This window comes from Aotus nancymaae, unplaced genomic scaffold (genome assembly GCF_030222135.1).
Source record: "Aotus nancymaae isolate 86718 unplaced genomic scaffold, 86718_ANA_hifiasm-v0.15.2.pri h1tg000077l, whole genome shotgun sequence".
NCBI lineage: Eukaryota > Metazoa > Chordata > Mammalia > Primates > Aotidae > Aotus > Aotus nancymaae.
The window spans coordinates 20751059-20778378 of record NW_026988492.1 but is presented as its reverse complement, the minus strand read 5'-3'; the positions used below and the strand labels follow the sequence as shown (position 1 = coordinate 20778378).

At 44.6% G+C, this 27320-nt stretch overlaps 1 protein-coding gene across 7 annotated transcripts in view; it reads right to left on the bottom strand.

Annotated features, from left to right (window-relative positions):
* Nucleotides 1-3920: 3920 nt before the first annotated feature.
* The window catches only part of BEND7 (BEN domain containing 7), a 90643-nt gene continuing 67243 nt past the window's right edge, over nt 3921-27320 (bottom strand). For 4 of the 7 annotated variants that reach the window (XM_021675679.2, XM_021675674.2, XM_021675678.2 and 1 more), the window contains 3 exons: nt 14919-15038; nt 10102-10155; nt 3921-6256 (listed from right to left, as the gene is read on the bottom strand). In XM_021675679.2, the coding sequence (XP_021531354.2) occupies nt 6195-6256; nt 10102-10155; nt 14919-15038 (236 nt within the window). In that variant the 3' untranslated portion in view covers nt 3921-6194. Of the gene's footprint in view, nt 8087-10101; nt 10156-14918; nt 15039-27320 lie in introns of all 7 variants that reach the window. The other 3 variants (XM_021675676.2, XM_021675677.2, XM_021675675.2) reach the window with 3 other exon arrangements.

Below are 27320 nucleotides of genomic sequence, written 5' to 3'. Positions count from 1 at the left end.
CCATGCCTGGCTAATTTTTTGTAATTGTGTAATTTTAGTAGAGATGGGGTTTCACCAGGATGGTCTCAATCGCCTGACCTCAGATGACCCACCCACCTCGGCTTCCCAAAGTGCTGGGATTACAGGCATGAGCCACCGCGCCCAGCCAGGTATTTCTTCATAGCAGTGTGAAAATGGAGGAATACACCTGCATTCAGTCTTTCCCATGGCTTTGACTAATTTCGCCAGCTTCTACCACCTCCTCCTCATTCCAAAGTCACTGGATGCTTTTCAATCAAAAGTTGTGTCTTGGTTTTTGAGAGTGTTCACTTTCTAAAGCTGTATGCTATCATAACGACAGGGTCATGGTGTATGCAGGCTCCTAGCCAGGTGTCAGCGTCCAGCCAGTGTCCGGGAGTCAGTCAGACATTTAAAATACGTCCACTCTGCCATGACTAGTGAACCTATCCCCCTGGGCAAGGCACAGGAGGGACGGGCTGTGGTTATTGTTGCCAGGCAATATGAAGCGGGCAGGTAGGAAGGAAAAACACACTGAACACCGCATCGTATAATGATAGAAACAAACACAAAATTTTAACAAGCATCAAAGCTGCCTGTGGCCATCATTCCGTGTTCTAGGAAGCATCTGTGAGAGGCAGCAGGGGGAGGTGGCATAGCTTCACACTAGCGAAATATTTCCCAGAAGTTGGGCACCGTTAACCATGTGCAGCACCAGGGCGGGATGGGCTTAGCCTGCGTCTTGCTAATTGAGCCACTTCTGATGTTCTCTGTCCAGTGGTTAGAAAGACATCATTTTTGGAGGGTACTTAATTCGATAATACACAGAGTAAGTATCCTCTATTTTAATGTATTCTCTTTCTCCCTCCATTGCTAGAGTATAGCAGAAAAGTTTTTCTAACTGAATATGCAACTGGGCTACCGCTTCATTGAAACACCTCAGGATGCTTCAGTTCCCTTGCAAAATTGATTTTCACTCCATGTTGGCATGGAAGGCACTCCGTGTTTCGAATGTTTGGGCGCCGTGTTGGAGGACACGCACACACAGAAGTCCAGACAGCTGGTGTCGGACCACTCCTTCACTGATCACGCTTGTATCAGCTTCACTGTGGAAAGCATTTTAAAGGAATGATAAAGTAGCTTATTTTCAAAGTTTAGGTTCAAAATGTCTTTCCATTTTTCAGTGAACAGTCCAAAATGGCCAAAAATAAAGCAATTAAAGAGGCCTTTAACTATCAGGTGTATCTGGAATACCAATGTGTGTAAAGTGTGTGGGGCACTACCATGCCAAGCTCCATTTCTAGAACATTCTTTTTTTTTAAACTGAGATCATGTAAACATTCTTTTTAATTTCACCTATAACAAAATAGAAATAAATATGTTTATACATATAAACAAATATGTATATTTGTTTATATACAAATATGTATATACATATTTGTTTATATGTATACAAATAATATACATATCTGTATATATTATTTTAGGGGGATAATCGATTTCATGTGTTTGAGGTTACAAAACACAATAGGAGTTGATCTGTGTAAATTCAAGTTACTCTGAATCACTAGCGTTTATTAAATTCTCATGGAGTGCAACCTGCATCTCTTTGGTCCATCTATTGATACAATTTCTCCAATTATGAAGAGCAGTGGTGGGGAGGTATTAGGGGAAACGGCAAGTCCACGTGATCTAAGAAATGGGACATAGGGGGAAGAAGAGTGCAGGGAAAGGCTCCTGCTCCCTTCCACGATATGGCCACTGCCCAACAGCCCCGACCCTCCCCTCACTCTCGGGTTCTGGGATAAAGGCTCCGGGTTTGGGCTGATGGGAGAAGGGGAGTCACTTCCTGTAACTGGCAGCACCGGGAGGCCACGAGTCACTGTCATCAGAATGACTCGGTTGCATAGTAATAAAAACCTTAGGTCCAACTTTAATTAGTCCACTCTTGCTGGGCAAAGGGGAGAGAGGGCATCCTGAACGTGTCTTCACCAGGGCCTGCAATCTCAAGGCTTAGATTCTAGTGCGTGAAAGGTGGGTGATAAACACACACATACATAAGCAAGACAATTTCAGAGAGAGGCAAGCGACGTGAAGAGTAAGAGACTGTGACTTGGTGGAGCCTGGCGTGGGGAAGTTGCGAACCCCTCTCTGATGATGAAGTGTAGCTGAGATCTGAGTTATGAGGAATGAATGGTGCTTGAAGGCTTGACTGGTTTGGGACGAAGCTCCTGTTTCAGCTCTCTCTCTGGTTCAGGAACACGGGCAGGCCTGTGTGCTGCTGTCCCCCCAGGGTTCCGCCCTCTGTCCCTTTTCTTGTGACAGTGTCTTAGTGAGCTCTGCAAGAATAGGGACTTTGTTTGCTTCGCCGCTGCACTCCCACCCAGCAGAACACTGCAGGGCCCACCACAAGCACCTGTGGAATGAATGGATGAATGAACGGATGAATGAACGAACTGAGTAACTCACCTGTCTTCTCCAAATCGCCACACCCGTGTTCCTTAGTGAGAGCAAGTGACACCCCTCCTGGTTCCCCAGCCGGAAATCTCTGGCGTCAGCTGTGACTTGTTCTCCCTGCTCCAGCCTGAGCTGATTCTTTCTCAGGTGTGGCATTGTGGGTTTTGGGCCTCTCCCAATAGCCTCTTCACGGGATCCGCTGTCTTCAGCCCCGCCCTGCCTCCTGCGAATGCTCCCTGCTTCAGCCAGGCGGATCGATCAAGACTTTTCACTTCGGATGCTCCGCGGCTGCCCACGCCGTCCCAGCCCCTGGGAATGGTGCAAGCCTGGCACAGTTCACTGCCAAGACATGCCCCTGCCCCCCGTTCTCGCCCTCTTTTCCCTTTTATCCGGAAACCGGTCGCCCTAAACACCCACAGTGTCTGGCCAGTTGGTGTTCAGTAAATGGTGCTGCTGAATTCGGATGCTGCTGGGAAAGGAGCCAGCTGTGTCCCCAGATCCCTGAGTGAGGGCTGGGTGGGGGAGAATACGAGAGGTCACAACGGAGGCAAGTGTGCAAATGGGGTCCCCTGGCCATTGGGTTAGAGAGGTCTTTGGGCTGATACCTACAAAGCACCCACCCCTGCCAGCCGGTGGGATCAAGGGCATCCCAGAGGCCTTGGGCCAAAAGATACGACGTGGGCCCCTGACCCAAGGGACCCCAGGAAGCCGGGGGCATGAGGGCAGAGGCGAGGGAACCAGGCTCCAGCTTCGGAGCAGAGTGGACGCCTGCAAGACTCGAGGGCTGGAGCCCACGTGTTTCTGCAACAGCTCGCCCTGGGGCTTCCTGCCCAGGTGCGGGTGCTTTCCTAGGCAGCAGCTCCTGCCCGCCCCCGCCCGCCTCTCCTCACAGCTGTCTCAGGGCCTCCTAAAAGCAGGGCCCCAGAGTCAGACCCTGAACTGAAGCCCCTATGGAGCCGGATTCCGGCCCGCGGGTGCAGCCCGCTCAGAGCAGGCGGCCGAGCACGCCCGCGGGAGGCGCGGGGTGGGGGCAGGTGCCCGGCGAGGAGCGGCGCCCCCCCGTGTTCAGAGACGGGAAGCGAGCGATTCTGCGGCATCGGAGAAGATTGATTCGTCCTTCTGATGTGTTGTTTCCATAGAAGCAGGGCTTAACCTTTTAAGCGAAGATTATAAAGCTACCTAATTCATTTAAAATTAGGCTTCAAGCATCTCAGTACTTAACGCTCAAGTGTTTCTGTGGGACTTGCTGTAGCCATTGATCTAACCGCCAGATGAAGCCTTCCCAGCGTCTGCAGGCTCTCACCCCGGCAGCAATCTAGGATGTTTCTTTATTTTTTTAAAATTAACTTCATCAGGAGATATAACTTCTGTGGGAGATCATCAGAGTATTAATAATACCTTTTAATTAATGAACAGCATTGACTTCTCTCCATAAAACACTTAGGCACACAGTCAAGATCCGCACGCACGTTCAATTAAAGTATTTATTGTGTTCTTCCAGAAAGGACATAAACAGCATCTTGGGAACTGATATCACAACACGATGTTATACACCATCTTCACAACTAGGCTCGCGTGGAATTCTTTTTTAAAGAACATAGTAATTTAAAAAAATCTAAATATTTACATATTAATAAAACATATATACAGAAGATTGAGACGTTATCCACAGATACGGATTTTTTTTTTTTTTTTTTGCTAAGAAAGCCTATAAAAAGGATTTCTGAATAAAGTCTGAACAGTAGTCACAGTAAGTAAACAATTTTAATTTACAAAATATGATTTTACTGTTGCAGTTTGGATATGTATTTCCAATGTGTGAAGCCACTCATTGTACATAGCTTTGAGTTGAACAAGCCTCACGCCCACCCGTCCTCAAGTGCTCAGCACTCCAAGCCGTGGCCCTGCCTTGGAAGGCCCTGCTTCTGAAGTCTCCCAGCGAAGCTCTAACAGACCACAGTGGGAAGTTAGTGTTTCTGCCTTTACCGGCAACCTACTCATCGTATTTTAACAGAGTGAAAGGTCACTAATTAATCTTTTCCCGTCCCTTGGGTAATATTTCCTTCTGGGAGGCAGAGGACAGATTTTAAAACCCATGCTGCAAAAAGCACAAGAGTCCCTGTTTGCAGGACTTCATCAGATCACTGGATACAACAAAGAGACTGTTTTCAGGAAAGGGATTATTTACTGGCCAGAAATGGAAAAAGGCTAAAGAAAAGGTATGGTGGGTATAATTTCTCCAAACCTTCCTTGTAGCCCCCAAAAGAAGAAAAATAAGACACACATAGATGAGACGTAACTCGTCTACTAGTTAGATGAATTCCACAAGCCACACCTAAAGCCAGCTTTTTGTCACAGCACAGGGATGCCTTCTGTCACCTTTGATGACTGGCTGGTCTTTGGTGGAAGAGGGATTTATCCCAGAGCATCCCCTCCTATCTCTAGGTTTAGCGTTTCAGTGTGATGTGACCACCCTGGACAGGGTAGTCAGGAAACTGGGGTTCTAGGCAGGGCCCCGGCCACTGAGGGGTTAACAGGCCCTTGGCAACAGCTTACCCTCAGTCATCCCCACCTGCAGAACTAGGGGTGGGACTGAGTAGTCTCTACAATAACTTTTAGCTCTTAACATTCTATACTTTGCTAAATCCAGGGCTAGGGGAAGGCACTGGAATTGCCAGTAGGCAGGTGTGAACCCTGGGTTTGGTGATCGGCAGTCCAAATTATTTTCATGCCAATTTCTGGCCTTTGGGTCAAGTGGCAAAGATTCAATGCAATTTGCTTTATACAATAAACGAAGTGTAAATGCAGTGTTTCTAAATAACATATTATTTTAAATTCACCATCTTACTAGAGAAAGAAATCTAAAGGCAAATATTTCTATAAAACAAATGCCTTCATGGCAAGACACCTTTTAAAAATAAATCCAGATTTTCATATATTAGTTTTACATAAAGCAGAGGGCAAGTATACTGGGCACCAAATAAATGATATAATATTAAGTACATTTTTAGCTAGTTGCCACATGGTGCCAAAAGCCTGGACCACTCAGTTAAAATCATCTGTTTTTTAAAATGGCTGTTAGGTGTCATGGAGATAAGTGATTGATTTTCTCACCTTTTCATTAGTTATTTTGTCATTGTGTTGATGCAACTTAGGTGAAAAGGCTTTTCTTTCCTAAGGACTCATAGGTCATTTGCACTTACTCAGTTACAAATGGCCATTTGGGGGGCACTGATGTCATGAATGATTTCATCTCATAGGTCAGAGGTATCCTGTCTCCCAAAACAACTTTTTCATCTTTCAAGATGATGACGGTCTAGTTAATTTTGGCCTTCACAACTGCTCTCTCAGCACTGGAAAGAGCCATGCTCCTTTATACTGCATCTAAGCAATTTACATGAAAATAAATATGTTCCAAAGCTCTATATATTCACATTGAGGTTTTGAATGAAAACAGGGAAGAGAGAACCACTTCTTTATAATGGACAATGAACTAACTGAGTCACACACTGGACTTTTAAAGGGTAACAAATCAATCCAAAAAATGATTTTAAAACTCTTATACCCAATCGGAGGCTTGATTATCACACATTACAGAAAGTATAGGAAACTATTCAACATGACAGGTAAACTTCACAGAACACCCATACTTTGCAGGAACCTGAAATGCTACGTGGATCTTTTCGGAAATTCAAACGGAAGTTACATATGCCACTGAACAGTGTCACTAAAATCAAAGTCTAGGCAATGAAACCTGGTTCTGTGTCCTCCGTGTTTTCTCTCCTGGTGTCAAATATATGACCTACAACAGAGACAAGAAAGTGAAGGGGGAGAGCCGCTTCTCTAAGGAAGACCTGTACATGTTTCTGTGACGTGGCTGGAGGTGGGTGTCCTGGACGAGCAAGGAATTTACTGGGGAAGTATCTGTTTCAGAGTGAAGCCGCTAAGTTTTTAGCCAAGGCTTTAGCTGTCCTCCATAAGCAACTGTAGAAATTGGAAATCTGTAATGATTGTTTCTTATGAGAAAACCCATGAATGTGTGTTACTATTAGAGTATATTATCCGCATATTGTACAGTGATAGAAAATGGCCTAGTAAAATATAATTTACCTGCAAAACAGAATATCATACAGCTGTTAAAATAACGCATATGAAGATTTGCCAGAAAGTGGAAAAATGCTTGTTAAGTAAAAATAAAAAAGCTTAGGAAACAAAGTTTTACATGTTTGATCTCCGCCGTATAAATAAATAAAATGGAGAAATGTTTGAGAAAAATCATCCAATAATGGTTGTCTGTGGGTGGCAAAAGCATTTGAAATGTTCTTCCTTACATTTTATTAATTTTTTAAAAGCATGTAAAATGTCCATTTATGACAATTGCTAAGTCCAGACGAACATCCTCCATTTCAAATTTGAAAGCCCTATTTTAAATTTTAGAAAGCACTGTTTTGATTTCACTTTCTCTGTAATTTTTTTTTTTTAATACGAATTGTCCCCAGCTCCTGAGTGGCTTTTCTTGAGCCCCAGGCCCTCTCCACACGTCTGTGCTGAGGCATTTATGTAATTCTTTCTGCCTCTCACACGAGTCTGAGGGCATCTGTATACCAGCACCGAACACAGGGGTCACCCTGGTAGTTGCCCAAAAAGGCTTAGTGAATAGGGTTAAGGGAATATAAAATAGACGCACTACAGACGGTGCATCCATTTTTGTTAAAACCTGACAAACAGAGGTTGCTTAAATGTGATGCATCCAGACAAATGTCATCTGACGTTCTGCCTGTAACTCTGCCCTCATCACTTCTGGTTCATAGAGACACTTAAGGATTTACACCCTTTTCCCTGCCTTCCTCCAAACACACAAATTTGGAAGGAGGAAAAAAGACCTTACAAAAGTAATAAAAGCATTGTTGAATCCTGAAAAAGAACTAACTGTTGTTAGCTTGGATAAACGGGATGAGAGTCTGTTTCAGAGCCCTTGGTCGCTTCTGTGGTTCTGACCAGTGAGGCTCAAGCTCAAGGATGAAGCCACATGTGTAAGCAAGGTGGAATTCTTAGAGGGCACCTGTTAGTAGCAGCACTGAATTCAAAGAAGCCAATCAGAATGGGAATTTTGCTTTGGAGGCAATCAAGAGACATGCTAGACTATCAAGATTCCTTAATTTTGTTACTGCAAAGTTCGAGCACCAATCTGCAACTTTGTTTCCCCTTTTCTAAATGACAAATGTTTTTATTTATCATGCTGCTTAGTGATTTGTATCAAATATCTATCAATAGTTTAGTGAGAAGACCTGCAGGTATGTTATACTGTTTTCTTAATTATGACCTCACAGCCTTGGGTAAAGGTTGAGAAAAGGTTGGAAGAAATAAATTTAAGCTGCAGTGAACTGGGCCGACGACAAACACTTAATTGTGAAGACTGAGACAGCAAAGCGGACTCCTAAAGGGACTGGTACATCCGTTATCTCCTAGGATCTCCCAGAAACATGCAGAGAAAAGCTGGCTTTGGCTTAGGTATGAGAAAGCTACGTGGTATCATGGCTGGGAGTCGAGGGACCCGGGTTCCGGCTAGGCCATCAACCAGCTGAGACTTTGGGAAAGTCACTTAATGTTTCTGGGCCTCAGGCTTTTTTTCCTGTAAAATAAAAGGACTGGATAAAAAGAAGGAATTGGACTAGATGATCTCTCACATTCCTTCTCATTCTCAGATTCCTTGACATTTTTTTTTCCTCTGAGCTCAATTTTCTCATCGGAAAGATCTCTACCTCCATCTTCAGATGGGAAAATACAAAGGCATTCTGTACTCACCACTTGGAAGTGAATATAAACTTCAAGGGGAGTGGTTTTCAAATCATAAAAGCCCACCGTGTCACATGACACAAGGAGGACAGGCAGCGCAGATGCCTGGGGCGGCAGAGGGGGCACTTGGGAAACACAGCTAGAAAGGCATGGTGCCCCCCCAATGGTGCTCTCCCGAATGGCGCTCCCCTGAAGGGCCTTTTGAAAGGCAGGTCTATTATGATTAGGATTTCAAACATCTGCTGGGAACAGGCCAGGTGATAAGAATGAGGCTGATATGAGTGCCCTGATATTCAGAGAATGAGAAATTGGGAAGGAACAACAGAGATCACGTATTTCAATTCTCTTAATTCACAAATGTGGAAACACAGCCAAATAAGAAGAGAAATTCCTTTTATATGGTGGCAATATACGGGAAGAACTTGACGCAAGGAGGTCTTTTTGCATTATGCAGCTTATTTCACCTATCTGTCCATCGATCTGTTGCTTAGCTACTTGGTGGCAGAGAAAGCAATGTGTTACTTACACGGCTGAATTTTCCTGTTGCTCTGAAGTTCACTAACACATACCCATCCTACACCTGTGAACGTGGCTTTCCTTGCCATTTTGGGATATCTGCTGTCAATGAACACATGGCCTAGTGCAGTTCCTACACATCCTAGAGACTTCACTAATACTTGCTAAATTTATTTATTATTTATTTATATATATTTTTGAGATGGAGTCTTGCCCTGTCACTCAGGCAGGAGTGCAGTGGTGTGATCTAGGCTCACTGCAACCTCTGCCTCCTGGGATCAAGTGATTGTCCTGCCTCAGCCTCCTGAGTAGCTGGGATTACAGGCACGTGCCATTGCAGCTGGCTAATTTTTTGTATTTTTAGTAGAGACGGGGTTTTGCCACGTTGGTCAGGCTGGTCTTGAACTCCTGACCTCGTGATCTGTCTGCCTTGGCCTCCCAAAGTGCCCAGCCTATTTGCTGAATTTAATTAAAACAGACCACCCCGAATCTAGACGAAAAAACATTTGGCTGAGCTTTTTCAGTAAGAGGGTTTTGGGGGGGTATCTGGGTTTTGTGGACAGAGAATCTTCAGGTATTCTTTTGAAGGCAGTCAGTAGAGTCCTGTGACCAATGAAGGGAATAAACTGTTTTCCACAAGGCTCATGGATCAGACACCTGCCCCTCTGGCTCTTAGATATGAACCCACACACAGGTAGGAAGCCAGGGTCAGAAGCATTACTTGAGAGTCAGATAATATGAAGCTGGAATTATGTCTATGGCTTAATACAACAGCTGGCAGCAAACGCTTCCATGGAAGGATGTCTTCAGCTGATCTGGTCCTGGTATTAGGAATGTGCCACTCATGCCGGATGGCTGGCCTTGTTCAAATACTCAAAACATAGTATTCATTGAATGTCCATTGACTGACTGCTCAAGGCTCCGAGGCCCTTCGGAGGAGGTGGGAGAGGACAGACTAGCCATGAATTTGATCACACAAAATTAGCGGTCCCTGTTTTAAAGTGAAATCTCACTTCATGTTAAAAATATTTTGTAATGTCCAAAGGTTTGGGGAGGCAAAGTGTTGTGATGCTTAGTTCTTAGGATCTGCTCTTCTGTGATTTTTATGAAAATAAGAGTGTGAGAAAAAGGTAGCGTTTCATGCTTTTTCTATACAATGTGAAAAACATCTGAGTACGGGGCCTTGAGAAGCTCCAGTGACCAGCGCTTGGGTCCAGGGCAGAAGCAGTTTGCTCAAGCATGTGGACGTCTCATGTTAAAATTATTTTCAATGCAAATATTTTTGTGGGCTGCATTTTCCAGGGGGTGATGAAAATGTAAATGCGTTTTATTTACCTGTTGGTGGGAGAGAAATACCATCCAGTCTTTCATCACCGTCAGCGATCTCTGCTGGTTACAAACATAAAATACAAATCTCATTAGTTTCAGGGAGTGCATTCATTTCACTGAAAACAGTGATATAATTTTTAAAACTCCAGCACACATAACAGTTTTCGCCATTCTTTTTCCTTTTCAGCTATCGTTGGTTCAGTACAGATGTTAACATCATTATGTGAATAAAATATTTTTTGATGATAGTAATAGAAAATCAACTCTCTTGTATTAAAATTTTTGTTTAATCTTATGAACCATATTCTATTGATCACTGATGATTTCTGTGTATTTTCACTTATTTACAAAGGCTTAAAATCAAACCAGCACGTGGGTGATTGTTTAAACAGGGTGATTGAGCGAGTTCCTGTTGTAGAACTGCACTCCTGGGGGGCAGCTTAGGAAATCCTGAGAATGAACCTTTCTTTGGAAATGACTGATTCAGATCCTAGAGCTGCCAATCTAACTCTGGCATCGATGTGGTCAGGAAGAAGCACTGGGTGTTGCTTCATCTTCAAAAGATTCTCCATTTCTACATCTTAAAATGCAAACCTTCGCTCATCTCTGATAAATGCATCCATCTCCTTGGGAGTTTTCCAAAGGTAGCTCCTTCAGTCACACAAAAAAACCTTGTGTTAAATGACAAAAAAAAAGGTGCTCACGTGACTCCTGATAACGGATGGGCTTGTTAGTTTCCCCTAACATGTGGGGACAGGGGAAAAAAATCACATTATGGCCCCTGGGATAGTTTCAATGGTGCCCTCCACGTCCCAGGGCCTGTGGTCCCCACAGGAAGACCCCTGCTGACTGCATAGTATGTGTGGGCAGCCCTTGGGAGGCTGTGGAACGAGGTCAGCCCTGGCACCACACTGTAACCCTGAGTCGGGAGAAGGGAAAACTAGCACCACACACTTGTTTTTATTGTTGCTGCTTTAAACGTGATCAGGGCTTAGCTCGGGCTGGAAACATTGTAAGCTTCCCCCGTCTCCTTCATCCTCCAACGACTTGTCCTCAGACGGACACTCGCTGGCATTAGCGAAAGACCCCTTGCCTGCTGACCTGCTGGATCCACCACGAAGAGAAATCACCGAGAAGGGACGAAATATGAAAGACCCATCTAGGCTGGAGAAAATCAGCCAGCACGAAAAATGATGTTGTAGATGAATATTTCATAACACAAAAATATTCTGTCAAACCACAGGATACGTGGTGTGACTAAACTTTTGGAAACGGGTTTATAGAAAAAATTCAGGACATGCTAAAATGTGAACCGTGTTTCCCTCTGGATGAAAGGTTTTAGGTATTTTAAATTTTGTTCTATGGCTTTTAGAAACTGCTTTATATATGAAAAATAATGAACATATGTTATGTGTATATTTAGAAGACATGATTTTCTTCTGACTGGTTTGAGTGAGTTGGCAAAGACAGATGGTCTTCAGGCTGCTTCTCTCATTCCCTAGGATTTTAAGAATCCTTCACTAATAATAATAATAATGATGATGATAATCTCCACCATTTATTAAATGCTTGCTGAGCACTGGACATACAATGTGCCATTGAACCCTTAGGAAACTCTACAAGGTGGGTCTGTTGTTCTGCCCATCTTAACAAACGAGGAAAGTGAGACGGAGGTTAGGAAACTCACTCCAGGTAACACAGCTAGTAACACACAATGCCAAGGACATGAATTGGGTTAATGTCTAATACCTCTTTGCTATGAATAGTCCAAACATAACATACCATATCATACTGTATGCATCATTATGAGCTAATTTCTTTCTTTTTTTTTAGATGGAGCCTCGCTCTGTCACACAGGCTGGAGTGCAATGGCATGGTCTCAGCTCACTGCAACCTCCATCTCCTGGGTTCAAGTGATTCTTCTGCCTCAGCCTCCTGAGTAGCTGGGACTAGAGGTGTGCGCCACCATACCCAGCTAATTTTTGTATTTTTGTAGAGATGGGTTTTCCCCATGTTGGCCAGGCTGGTTTTGAATTCCTGACCTCCAGTGATCGGCCCCGCCTCGGCCTCCCAAAATGCTGGGATTACAGGCGTGAGCCACTGTGCCTGGCCTATGAGTTAATTTCTTAAATCTTCGAGTTCTAGTTCATTTTATATTTTAGCAACTTTCTTTACATGTATAATTGCTTTTCATTTAGTTATAACAAGATCAGTTTTCGGTATAAACTGATCTTCCTTTTGTAATTCAGCTATCCTTCCTTTGAAAAAAACAGGCCTGTGCCATTATGTGCTTCAGTAAGAACAGAACACACAAAACCAAAAAATTATATAGATGACTACATATAAATCAGAACCTGTGAGCTGCATGAATAGGGGCCGAGAGTCAAGGAGGAAGAGCATTGTCGTGTTACTCAAATTTAATTATAACATCTATCTGCAACAACAAGCTCACAATCTTTCTTCCCTGGTGACAATCAAGTTGTTAAATTTGAAAAAGATTGAGCAAGTCCAATAAACATTTAACAGCAGTGACATCTTCACTCTGAGACCTAACACAAATAACATTGTGATTTCAGCTCTGAGAAAATAATCTAATGAAAATGATAAAAATGCGCACCAGGAGAGGAATCGAGGGATCACTGGAGTTCCAGAATAAAAATTATTCCATGTGATGAGAGCCCCACACGAATTGCTATGTGGATTCGCCTAACAGCCTTTCAAATCTGTGTGGGGCACTTCTGTTTTTCTTTTCTAGAGGCTGTGCAGGCTTCCCTAAGTGGCAGCCAGTTAGCTTGTGGAGTCAGAGTCTCCACTTTATTCCAAGAATGGAGCCAGACATGGCAAATAAGGTTCAAGTTGCACGATATCTATGCGACACTGTTTGTATTATTGTTTAGACTGAAAATTGTCAAAACAAAAAGCATGATGGCAAGTCATATTATTGTTCCAGACCTCTTGGTTCCTACTGGCATCACAGAAGGAAATACACGTGGCTCTAGTTTCAATTTGCTGGGGCCCCACTTCTGCGCCCTAGAGGAGGATGATGTGTAATGGGATTTGACAAAATGGGGAGACAAACTGTATGTGGCAGGTCACTGCTGATGTGCTGTCATTTGGGTCTGCATGTCAGGGTTGGTTTTGTCTTACAGCCACCTTCCACTTCTCAGTTGCTAACAGAACCTGCTAGGAACACGGAAAAGAAGGGCCAAGGTGCCGATCACAAGTATCTGGGCAGATCATCTAGACCAGTGGTCAAGAGTTACAATGTCTGACATCAAATATTCTGAAGTCTAAGGGGCAGAAGTGGGCACTCTTCCACGTGAGTGGAGGCTCCTCCAGGAGGGGAGGGGTGGGGAGGAGGCTACGGCTTGGGTCTCATCCTGTAGAAATAGGCAAGCCTCGGGGGAAAATGGGCACTTGTGATATGAATTATTAATAGAAATGTGACATGGTTAGGGGATGTGTTCCTTGGCCAGTCTGCTTGTGGGAAAGAGAAGAGGGATGTGTGCTGGTGAGACGGTGGGGAGGAAAGAGAGACCGGAACTCATAATAATCAGTCTCAGCATCTGATGATAGAAGGAAAATAAGGTGTGTTTATGTCTAAAATATGCAGCATGGGGAAGGCACCAGAACAACATTTAAACTGTGTTTCTTATTCAGTCACGTGATCCACTGCCAGCAAGGTCTTTCTGGGTCCCTGAGAACAACCTTCTACAGAATTTCCCCACTTTCTTTTTCTTTAAAGAAAAGGGTCTCGCTCTGTCACCCAGACTGCAGCGCAGTGACCAATCAGAGCTCAGTGCAGCCTTAAACTCCTGGGCTCAAGCAATCCTCCCATCTTAGCCTCCCAAGTAGGTGGGACAACAGATGCGTGCCAACCTGCCTGGTTAACTTTTAAGGTTTTTTTTTTTGTGTGTGTGTATATAGATGGGGTCTCCTCCATCTCCACAAAACATCTGGAGATGTTGCCCAGGCTGGTCTCTAACTCCTGGGCTCAAGCAATCCTCCTGCCTCAGCCTCTCAACCATCTTTAATTTTTGAGGAACTGCCATACTGCTCTTCATAATGGCTATGCAAATTTATATGAAATTTAAAAATAGTATCTAGAGATTTGTGGCCTTCTAGAGATAATTATTCTCATTTGATAGGAGAAAGCCGAACACACAGGGATTCTTCACTAGTAAATTGGCCCCCATTGTCACTTTGGGGAAGCTGAGACTTCAGTGATCGAATCTGAACAGTCAGAATTCAGCTGGTGCTCACTTTTCCTGGAAGAATAATCCCAGAATCTCCAAGTCCAGAATTTTAAACCCACAACCCACACACACAACCCGTGCATGCACGTGTGCATGCAAGTGTGCACACACACACACCCTTATAATCCCTTCTACTTGATGTTGTGTTTCTGGTAGAAGAGTTTCTTTCTTCCTCTTGTTTTTTTTAATTACCTTAAACAACTCGTACTTTTATAAAGTCATGCAGATCCAAACAAATAAAACTCAGTAGGCAAACAGAAGCAAACCACAAAAGAGAGACCTAGTTTTCACATATAAGACGCATTAGACCACAAAGGAGATTGGCACTCTTTTTCACTTGTACTACTCAAAGCAAATGGCCTGACATAATTTTTACGATTTAGTCTGAAGCGTGAGTTTCAAAATTCACTTGAATGAGACTCTAAGAGAGCAAATCATAGCATATTATACACAGTGTCTCCTTCAGAAGAAAAGACACTGAAATAACCTAGAGTCAAGTATTGTACTTTACAAAGCCTAAGAATTCATAAGTGCTTCTGCAATTATTTTTTTGCACCTTAGTCATACCTGAGCCTCTTTTTAACCTTCTTCTGGCCAGTTTAATTTGATCCTGTAGAATCTGTACCCAATCTCTTGGGCCAGGAAGCTTATCCACATGGTTAGCTGTACAGTACTTTTCTGTGAAGACTAAAAGAAAATGTAAAATATTGTTAAATACCTTAGCAAGGAAAATATGCAGATCTGAAACAGAAATATATTCTAAAAAGAAAACAAACTGTACTTCTAAAGGATGTCAGTTCTGCACGATATATGTTCAATATCTGTGTTATATTTCTTTGGCAAAGATGGATTAGCAAGCCCTGGCTACGTCCAATGCATTGTGCTTCAAAATGAAACTGGCAATACTCACTAAGTAGTCTGTATGGAAACTGCTCTTTCTACTGGCTCTGCATCCATGTGTATGTGTCTTATAGGCAGAGAAGAAAATGCTTCCTAAAGGTCTACTGACCTTATGACGAGGTCTAGCAAATGTATTAAAAGAGTTCACTCTTCTGTTGTCAATTCAAAATTGAATGTGAAATTACATGAAACGATGGTCTTTCTCATGGCGATTTCTACTAACTCAATCAGCACTCAAATAATAATGCGGTTGGTGTCATGATGAAAGTTTCAATTCTGTCTCAAGTCAATCCCTTGCACATGGCACGAGCTCTCAGGAAAGAACAACCCGATTAAGCCCAAAGGGAACTAAGGAGAACCCCATGGCCGGACACCAGGCAGCAGGACGATGATCGTGGGTAGGCAGTGCACAGTATGAGGCCACACACGCGGCGCTGGTGTGGACATTTCGGCCTCACACTCACTCCCGGGCATGTTTAAACTCATCTTTTCAACTTGTTCTTCATGAGGCCAAGATCTGGTAGACCATCACATCACATTGCCTCCTTGGTATTTAAGATATTGGTAATTTCAATGTTTTAAAAGGTTTCGCTTAAAAAAATATATTGACAGATTCAACTACAGAAAAAGGTAAAATTTCTATTGAATGAAAAATAAGACATTTCATCAGAATGAGAAAAGCTAGTTGTACTAAATGTGACCAAAAAGGTTCACTATCCGCCAGCAGACAAAGAGTTCATTCAAATAAAAGAGCAGCTTTGAAAGTTCCATAGATAAACAGGCAAAAAAAATTTAACAAAAAACATTAGGAAAAATGTTCAATTAATATGCAAACCAAAGAAGTGCAAAACACACCTGATACCTACTAAGACTAGAAAAACAATGTCAGAAAGCTAATACTTGATCTGGATAAAATTGTGCGGACATGGAACATTCAAACGTTCCTGTTGGTGCAAACAGGCAAAAACCCTTTTGAGAAATAAGAGTAATATTTAATGGGAGACACAAAACTCTTGTAGCTTTGGACTGGTAATCTTCCTCCTGGAAATTTATCCCAAGGAAATCATTTGAAAGAAGAAAAGCAGCTATACGTGATCTCTACGGTGAAATGCATGGAAACAATCCAGTTCCACAGGAAGGGATGGATGTCAGCAGAGTGGTGGACACATTTCAGGAAGCCCAGAGTGAAGCAGGGGGATCCCCTTCAGGCAGCGACTGCCAAAGTCTGAGCTAGTGAAGCATCTAGGGCCTCTCAGAGAACAGGCATTGTTAGGCTAATCACATGATGTGGTAAAAAGAGAAGAAAGGGAAGGTGTGGGAGCTCAGAGGACATCGCAGGCTTGCTCTGGAGCATGCTGAGTTTGGGGTGTTTGTGGAGCACCCACGTGGAGACGGCAGACAGTCCTGGTTCCAGGACCCCCAGCAGATACCAGAATGTGCAGATGTTCAAGTCCCTGATACAGGCCAGGCATGGTGGGTCATGTCTGTAATTTCAACACTTTAGGAGACTAAGGTGGGAGGGTTGCTTGAGGCCAGGAGTTTGAGACCAGCCTGGGTAACACAGTGAGACCCTGTCTCAATCCATCAATCAATCACCTGAGAATGATGGTGCAAGCCTGTGGTCCCAGCTACTTAGGAGGCTGAGGCAGGAGGATCGCTTGAGCCTAGGAGTTCGAGGCTGCAGTGAGCTATGATCACACCATTACACTCCAGTCTGGGCAATCAAGCGAGACCTTAAGCAACTTGTACAATTGTGCCCTGAGATACCAGCATATACAACAGCAGTGGAGGGGCACCCGGCCTATTTGTGTTATTTTTTATTGTTGCATTGAATTTTTTTTTTCTGGATATTTTCAATCTACAGCTGGTTGAATCTGTGGACGCAGAACGTACAGACAAGGAGGCCAAGTGTATTTAGACAGAGAAACCTACAGTTCAGAGAAGGGGCCAAGCTGAAGACATTGGTTTAAGAGGCACAGACATACATGTGGTGATTAAAACAGTGAGAGAAGCTGGGCGCGGTGGCCTGTAATCCCAGTACTTTGGGAGGCTGAGGTGGGTGGATGACTTGAGGTCAGGAGTTCGAGACCAGCCTGGCCAACATCGTAAAACCCTAGCTCTACTAAAAATACGTAACAGTAGCTGTGCATGACGGTGTGCACCTGTAATCCCAGCTACTTAGGAGGCTGAGGCAGGAGAATCACTAGAACCTGAGAGGTGGAGGTTGCAGCGAGCCGAGATAGCACCACTGCACTCCAACCTGGGCAACAGAGAAAGTTGACTCAAAAAAACAAAAAACAAACAAAAAACAGTGAGAGAGAGAACATTCACCAGACGACACAGAGTGGAAAGTGCACAGGCTGGGTTGGGAGCCCTGGGGAACGCCACACTGCCAGGGAGAAGGTGGCAGCAGACTAGTGCCTGAAGGGGCCCAAGCACAGCTGGCCAGGGAGCAGGGGTAGAAGAGTGGTAGGTAGGAAGGCCAGTGAGTGGCTCCAATAAAAAGGAGGGACCAGGCCGGGTGCGGTGGCTCATCCCTGTAATCCCAGCACTTTGGGAGGCTGAGGCAGACGGATCACTTGAGGTCTGGAGTTCGAGACCAGCCTGACCAACATGGAGAAACCCTGTCTCTACTAAGAATACAAAATTAGCTGAGCATGGTGGTGCATGCCTGTAATCCCAGGTACTCAGGAGGCTGAGACAGGAGAATTGCTTGAACCTGGGAGGCGGAGGTTGCAGTGGGCCGAGATTTTGCCATTGCACTCCAGCCTGAGCAACAAGAGCAAAATTATATCTCAAAAAAAAAAAAAAAAAGGAGGGACCATCGGGCTGCAGTGCAGAGGAGGGGCAGGAGGGGTGGCTTGGTGCCCTCTGAAGGTCAGTGAGGGCCAGGGAGGCTGGCCACTCTCAGGACACCTGGCCCAGAGGGGAGGGCGGAAGAAGAGGGAAGACAGGATGGCTGAGGGATGGGGACGTGGGCGTGGGGTGCAGGCTGAGGGAGCAGCGGTGTGGTGCGAGAGAATGACACACAGGGAAAAGGAGTAGACCGTCAAAGGCACCACCCTGGGGGGCTGGGGCTGATGGATCTGGAATAGAAATGGAGGGGCTGCCTCCAATGCAAGGAGGGAAACGTCCTTTTCTCGACCCACGGGAAGGGAAGATGGTCGGTTCAGAAGTGGGTCTAGGCTGCAGCAAACACTCCTGAGGCCTCAGTGAGCTCAGGGGTGAGGGGCTCTGGAGGATGGGGGATGTGGAGGAAGTGTGCGATCATCTCTGAGAAGAATCGGAGAGGAAGCAGACCACGACAGCTGCCAACCCGCAGACAGGCTATGTGGTAGGGCCACACGGTGTGGTCACAGTCTATGCAGGCTGTTCCCCTCGGTCCCCTGCAGCTCCTTCAGGACAATGGATGGTAGGGCTGGTCTAGGCTCAGGATTTTGCTGGACAGTTCTGGCAGAAGAACAGCAATAGAGGCCCTTGAAGATGCTGAAGGTGTGACCTGGCATGAATGAACTCAGCTTTCCACTCCCTCCCTTCTCTTTCACCCCCAGATCTAGGAAGGACATGAAAACAGAAAAAGGCTCATGGGCTTGGAGATGTCTATAGAGGTCAGGGAATGCAGATGTCACTGGTTGCCAAGCAAGGGTCGTGGCGCTGGAAGAACTGACCCCTGAGATACCGGAGCATCCGCCAGCAGCTGAGGATGCTAAGGTGTGACCAGCAGTGCGGGGCTGACATGCAGCAGAGGTGAATGGCACCATGGATGAGGTCCGGCGGCTACACAGGCTAGGCCATTGGTCATGTGGACAGGGAAGTGATCAGGATGATAGTGGGGCCAGGGAGCGAGAGAAACATGTAGGGCTATGATAAGAGCTGTAGTGGAAAGGTTCCATCGAAGTCCCACCTGGGGAGAGGGACAGTGATGGTTAGAAGCAGAATTAATGACTGGGAAGAGAGTCAGCCGGGTTGCCCAGTGTGTGATATGCGGGGACAGGGAGAGCGAGGTGGGGAGATGCAGAAGAAATGCTATCCCTGGGGGTGGGTGCTTTCACATCTCTGCCACTAGACTGTAAGTAACTTCAGGGTCTTCATCTCTTGTCTCCCTCAAAGCACCTACTATAATGCCTTTTTCTGAAGAACTCAAGCACTCGATAAATAGGCAAACATATTTTCCAGTTTTCTTTCTAATGGAAGCAAATACATTCGCTTACAAATTTAGACTGATTAGGGGGAAAATGGTCTATCTGAATTAGCAGGAAGTCTTTAATTAATCTATTTAAAGAAGCAAGGTCTTACTGCATTCGAAGGCCCACAAGAACATTTACTAATCAGATAATTTCCAAAAGGTTCTTGAAGTCCTATTTTAATAAACAGAACAAAATATTTCTATTTAGCATCCTCTCCATTTATGTAAAAATGTGTACTACAAAAATGACTGAATCCACTGTCTTAGCAGGTAAGCATCTCCCCCCTTGTAATATTATTTATATAGTTAATTTCCATAGCAACCCCTCTTTTCTTGGGTCGTGAAAAGCATGTGTCCAAATTAGCACACATTAGAAAGTCATGGTTCCAAATTAGCAAAGTGGATTTGGACTATGCCAAACTGAATGATTCCCATGGGTGTGGACAAACAAATTTAAGATAAGCCAAAGGAGGCTGTGGAATTTCTGCTCCCACGTCGTGACGGGGTTCAGATCAGACCTTTCTAGTCCAACCCTGAGCTCAGATATTCCCTCAGTCACTAAAAGGGCAGCCGTGTCTGGTTATTTTTTTTTCTAGCCTCAGTGGAAACTAATTTGGTTTCAATAGAAAAAAGCCAAGAAAATCACTATCTCCCGGGTTCGTGTCTAAGACCTTTGAAGGTGCAGCAATAGGCTTTTCAAAAAATACCTATTCAAATAAATATTTCCACTGGGCATGTTATTGACACTCTAGTTCATGGATTACATCTAAACTTAAAAGAGACTTTTAACTAGAATTTACCTACTGAAGATGAAATCCTATTCTCTCCGTTACGGTAGCAGATGAGGCCTCAAGAACAAGGCCAAAAGACTGTCATTGCATTGATCTGCAAACAGTCAATATGCTATGTGAATAGAGGTATTGGGGAGACAGAATGCATTTTTGCTACCTGAATCTATAGCTAAAGGTCAAGCTATTATCCTGGTAACAGTTCCATTAGGAGTAATGATGTGAAAAGAGGTATTGCATTAATGCACTGAGTTTTCTACTATGTTAATAGTGGGTCATTAAGAAGTATAGTTGAATCATTTGCATTCATCTATAGAAGGCAATAGGTTCTAAAAAGAAATTTCCCTCCTTTCCTATTTTAATATATGAAGGAGAAGCAAGGGCTAATTTTAAATAAGCTCAGATAATCTGAAACAGTGGAATAAGACCCACAATTTAAATAGAGGAGTTAAAGCATCCCTTCTGCTTAATATGAGTCCCAAGGCACGGGGAGTATGTTAAGTCACCAGAGAAATGACAAAGGTTCAATCTGATCCATACATAAATAATGACTTTTCCCAGATGCTGGGCATTCACTTGAACCCTGCCCTTTAATTGTATATAAATAATGAATCAGCTGCTGGTGGCTGGGCAGACCCTTCCTTCAGAATGCTGCTCTTCGTGTAATCATCAAGTGAACGCGGAAGCGCGTGGCGTGTCTGACATGCTGAATGCGCCACTCTGCGAATAGGGCGGGCTGGCCAGCTTCCCCAAACAGCGATCTGTCTGCACTGTGGTTCTCCTAAGGGACTTTAAATTTGGGTTCTTCTGGCTGGCTGTGCTGGGAAAAGCAGAATATGGCATGGACTTTGAAAGGAAGTCACCATGTCTAGTAGACACTTTCAGAAGCAGGGGTAGGTTGGGAGAGCTTTCATTTCGCGGTGAAATCCTCTACGAACCTGGCTAGCAGTCACAGCCCAGCTTCAGATTTGATGACTTAGTTTTAACTTGTGGTCAAATCAAGGTTTATGGCTGGGCACGGTGGCTCATGCCTGTAATCCCAGCATTGGGAGGCCGAGGTGGGTGGATCATGAGGTGGGGAGATTGAGACCATCTTGGCCAATATGGATAAACCCTGTGTCTACTAAAAATACAAAAATTAGCTGGGCATGGTGTGCCTGTAGTTCCAGCTACTTGGGAGGCTGAGGCAGGAGAATTGCTTGAACTTAGAGGGTGGAGGTTGCACTGAGCCGAGATCGCGCCACTGCACTCCAGCCTGGCGACAGAGCGAGACTCCATCTCAAAAAACAAAACAAAACAAAACACAGCACAACAAACAAAACAAAACAAAGCAATCAAGGTTTACATCGTGCAAGGAAATCAAGGTTTACAGCATGTAGAACTGAAAATGGGTCTTCATTAGATCTGCCAAACTCCTAGATCTCGCCAGGGGCGAGACAATAGTCTCTACTGTCAGGTCCCAGGGAACTGTCAGGTCCCCAGCTGGGGGCCACTTGCAGCCAGGGATGTGCAGAGGGAGAGGGAGTTGTGGGATCAGCCTGCCCACACATCTGAGTGAGTGGACCACAACCAGGCTCGCTCCACTCTCTTTCCTCTTACTGCCTTAAAGCTATCATTTGAGACTCCCCAGTTGGTACACATCTCATTTAATCTCTCCGTAACCAGTGGGGGTAGGTATTGTGATCCTAAATTATAGATGACAAAATCCAAGTATGGACAGCTTAAATACCTGGCCTGAGACTGCACAGCTAACAGGAGTTATTTTCCACATAAATGAATTACTTTTACAGTTGTATTTGAGCACACAGTGACTGTAAAAGAAAAATGGTTGAATTGTAAACATATCCATAGCTAAGTGCATCCTCCCATGTTAAACTTGAGAATGCTGGGTGTTACTTTCAACCTCACAAAACAGAAGCATGGTGGCCAACCGGGGAGAGGAACAGGGCAGGGGCTGGCAGATCACCTGTCCCCAGGAGGCCAGGTGAGTACACGGCAGGGAAGCTGTGCCTGGACACTGGGCTGTGGGGAGGATGGATACACAGATATTTCTTGAACTCTGAGATTTGATAGCTGTGCCTCAAATTTTATCCGGATCTAACAGAGTATATATTTTCTCTGATAATATTTAGCGTGTCATTCTCCATTTTCAAGGAGAAAGTGGAAACATATAAGTCGTAGGCTTGATAACCATCAATTGTATTAAGAGGGAGTTGTTTTTGCCCTTGTTGCCCAGGCTGGACTGCAATGGCGTGATCTCGGCTCACTGCAACCTCTGCCTCCTGGGTGGAAGTGATTCTCCTGCCTCAGCTTCCCAAGTAGCTGGGATTACAGGCATGTGCCATCACACCCAGCTAATTTTGCATTTTTAATGGAGACGGGGTTTCTGCATGTTGGTCAGGTTGGTCTTGAACTCCCAACCTCAGGTGATTCGCCCACCTCGGCCTCCCAAAGTGCTGGGATTACAGGTATGAGCCGCCATGCCCTGTCCATCTATTGAATTAAAATAACAGTAACTGTGGCATGTAAAAGTCTACGAGAGGGTGGGAAAGAGCTAGATTGAAGGCTGGCTGTTCAGGCGGCGCCTGATGGTCCTCCACATCTTGGTGCAATTGTTCTACTCTCGGAATGGGTTCTCAGCATACGGGCTCAGAAATCTGATTTTAGCAGACCATCCAGAAAATTCAGACATAAACGTAAACTTACAATAGTTGATTGATACATCAACTAGAATGACAACTAAGTACTATGCAATGCAGGGGTGAAGGATTCTCTCTCTATATCTGGAACATCTGATGTCATAACCCAGTACTTTACTTGTTGGGGTCAAGGGGCCAGAAAGGGGGACCAACCAAACAGAAGGCTGACTGGCGAACGTGGAGAAGGATCAGGATGTCCACAGGAAACTGCCCACTTCTCGCCTCTGCTGCCCCAATGGGCAGGACTGCTTTGTTCCAGTGCCCTCTAAGCCATAGCTTGGCTGCAGGATGATGCGCCTTTGACCTAAGCGGAGCCAAGCCACAGGTGAGTCAAGTGATGAGCTGGCCTCTCTCCTGTCCTCCTCCTGAGAATGGCAGGCAACGAGGGAACAAGGGGTTTACCAGGAGCCGGCGATGCCAAAATGTCACAGTGTGAGAAGCATGATGTGCCTGCCATGTGCAAACCAGAACAGCAAGCAAAAGGCGGAAGCCAGACGGCAGGGAGGCAAATGAAGTGGATGCACAGAGAAGCAGGGACGGGAGACACAGAGACCAGACTCATGGAGAGGGACGCAGAGTCCAGGCCTGTCAGCAGCCCCGTTCCGGACCACTTTCACCTGCAGCCGCACCAGACATCTTTTTCCTAAGGGAACTGAGTGGCATTCCACTCTAGAAACCAAAGAGCCTTCTAGAAGAGAGCATTTTATACAGGTTGCAGTAAAGCCTGGCTCTTCCTCTGTTTTAAAGACGGGGGTCTCACTAGGTTGCCCAGGCTGGCCTTGGACTCCTGGCCTCAAGCAGTCCTTTCGCCTCAGCCTCCTGAGTAGCTGGGATGCCCAGTAAGCCTGACTCTTCATGCACCCTCGATGGCATATGGCCCCTGTGTTTGGATGCCCCTTAGCCTCAGCACACTGAGTGGGCACTGCTGGCCTCTGTGCACCCACACATCTTAGAGGCACATCACGGGACACACAGCCACAAGTGATCTCCTGAGATGTGATCTATTTTAGCATATGGTTTTTCTCACGTTTTCGTTGATTCTTATTTAGTGCAACTACGGTGGATGATGCTCTCTGATCCTGTATACAAACTGAGGGGTTATGAATCTGGCACTGAAACCTCACTGTGACCTTACTACAAAAATAAACTGCATTAATTCAAGACATATTTATCCACCACACACAAAGTGCCAAGTCTACACTAGGTATTACTGAACAAATGGTCCCTTGTCCCCAAAAAGCCTGCAGTGCAGTGGAGGATAAAGGCAGTAAGAAGTCAAGGACAGCCCAGAGCACACCTGTGATCCCAGAAGCCCAGCACCAGGTACACAGCCAAGGGGCACCTCGCCCATTCTCAGATGGGAAAGTTTTTGGATAAAGTGATGGCTGAGCTGAAACCAAAGTAAAAGTGGACGTGAGCAGAAGAAAGGAGAAAGAGGGTGGAGAAAGCTCCAGGGAAGAGCACGTGCATTCCAAAGGCACAGCCTGCGACTGTCCTGGGGTGGGTGGGGGAGAGGCAGTGTCACGTGAAGCTCAGGTTTCTACACCTGCAGGGCAAGGGCAAGGAGGTCTCGGGCCTATGTGAGCGGAGAGCTGGAACAAAAGCCTCTGGTGAGGCTTTGAAGAATAAGGGTCTACCCTCGAGCACAGGGAGGCAACAAGCAAGCTCTGTCCAGGCTCTGAGGGGGAAACAGAAAGTTTCCTTAGAAAATTCTGAATGCGTCCAGCTATGGTGGCTCATGCCTGTAATTCCAGCACTTTGGGAGGCCAAGGTGGGCAGATCACTTGAAGTCAGGAGTTTGAGGCCAGCCTGGCCAACACAGCCAAACCCTGTCTCTACTAACAATATAAAAATTGGCTGGGCATGGTGGCATGCACCTGTAATCCCAGCTACTTAGGAGGCTGAGGAAGGAGAATTGCTTGAACCTCGGAGGTGGAGTTTGCAGTGAGCCAAGATTGTGCCACTGCATTCCAGCCTGGGAGACACGGCAAGGTTCCATCTCAAAAAAAAAAAAAAATTCTAAATGGTTGGCTTGCACCTGGCAGAGGTTTGGAATCTGAGGTTGTACCACTGCATAAAAGTGTAAGTGAGCAGAAGCATTGCTGTTGACACCCCTGGGCTCTGGACAGAGGAAAATGCAAATGAGTTTGAAAGGATGACCTGAAACCTGGGCCACAACAGACTCTCACAGAAAAAAGAAAAGGAAAACAGGCCTTCTAGAGATGAGCTCATATTTAAAATAAGGACACATATACAATGACCCAGCAAATGCCAGAGGCAGCGGACTCAGAAGCTGCAGGGTGACAAGCCCCTTACAGATGGCAATGGACAGCAAAGTAAGTGTGTTTAAAAGGAGCAAGGAAAAATTCAATGTACCAGGAGAATAATGGGCTGATTTCAAAAAGAACCAAATAGAACTTACAGAAATTAAAAATACAGTATCTTGTGTTAGCCTGTTCTCACACTGCTAATAAAGACGTACCTGAGATTGGGTAATTTATAAAGGAAAGATTCATTTTATAATTTATAATTGACTCACAGTTCCACATGGCCACATGGTTGGGGAGGTCTCACAATCATGGCAGAAGGTGAAGGAAGAGCAAGGGCATATCTTACATGGCGTCAGGCAAGAGAGCTCGTGCAGGGGAACTCCCATTTATAAAACCATCAGATTTTGTGACAATTATTTACTACCACAAGAACAGTATGGGGGAATGACCCTCATGATTCAGTTATTTCCACCTGGCCTGCCCTTGACACATGGGGATTATTATAATTCAAGGTGGGATCTGGGTGGGGACACAGTCAAACCATATGAAAGGTAAAAACTCAAAGGACACGTTAATTGATAAATTAATATCACTGAGCAGGTCAGGGAGATAGATCTGGAGAATGGTGAATGACCCAGACTGTAACATAGAGATGAGAGATGGAACTAGAACAGATAAGAGATACAAAGGATAGAAAAAAAGTCCAGTAAACACTAATAGATGTTTCAGAGAGAGAGAATTGAAAGAATGAAGGAAAGCAAAGAGAGAGTAGATAAAAAGTTTTCAGAATTGGTGAGTCATGGATCCTTGGTTCTAAGAAGCACAACCACCAAGCAGATTAAGAAAAATAAATACATAATAGACCTGTACTAAGAAACCAAAGAACAACAAAGGCAAAGAGATCCTACAGGCAACTAGAGCAAAAAGACAGATGATCTACAGAAGAACAGCAGCAAGATCAGACTCTACCACAACTGAATCTAGAGAACACTGGAATATCTTCAAATAGTGATGAAAAACCATCCTTGATTTAGAACAAATCAAGCAACTAAACTCCACATCATTCCACAGTGATGAGGAAAATTTCAGAACAAAGACTAGAAGAATATAGCACACAGACTCATTCAAACAATTACTTAACACGGTGCTTAACCCATTTATGGTGGAGGTTGCAAATATTTTGTGAAAAAACAGACCTTGGCAATGACTTTGAACAGTAGAATATAAATAACTCCCACAAGCTTAACATTCCAATAATGGAACACTAGGCATAAATGGGTTCAATCTGTTTATGGGTTAGAATAACCCATTTTTTCCTCCCATTTATGGAAGAAGGTGAAGGAAGAGCAAAGGCACATCTTACATGGCGGCAGACAAAAGAGCTTGTGCAGGGGAACTTCCATTTATAAAAGCATCAGATCTTGTGAGACTTACTTATTACCCCAAGAACAGTATGGGGGAACTACCCCCCTGATTCAGTTATCTCCTGGCCGGCCTTCCCATTTATGGGAAGAAGAAAACAACACAGAGGCAAAGAACTAGAGAGGAGAAAGGGGAGGAGGAGAGCAGAGGGCATGACCTGTAAGATCTTAAGAATTATTACAATGCCAAAGTAATGAAAATGATGACTTGGATAACAGATGAAGGCAGATAAAAGACCAAATGTAAACACTGTGAGAGGAGCTCAGTATATGACAGAGATAGAATTATGAATCAGTAGAATATGGATGCTGTTAAGATGACCGACTATCCACAGTGAGAAACAATTAAATTAAATCTCTCCCTCACATTTTAGGTAAAAGTAAATTCCAGGTGGATTAAAGACCTGAATATAAAAAATAAAACTTGGTTAAAAAAAAAATAAGACGATGCCATTACATCATCCGAGTAGGGAGGTTCTTTTAAAATGGGCACAAAAAGGCAAAAAGCATAAAGAAAATCTGTCTGCCTGTCAAATCTCAACTTTGGAAAGATAAAAGACCTAGTGGGCAACGTTTTCACAATTGGAAAATAAGGAGCGATATTTGCAATGCATATCGTTGACAAAAAAACCCAAGTCAGTAAAAGAAGAACCATCTAGTGGAAAAATAGGAAGAGGATAGAAATCCACAGAGGAAAAATAACTA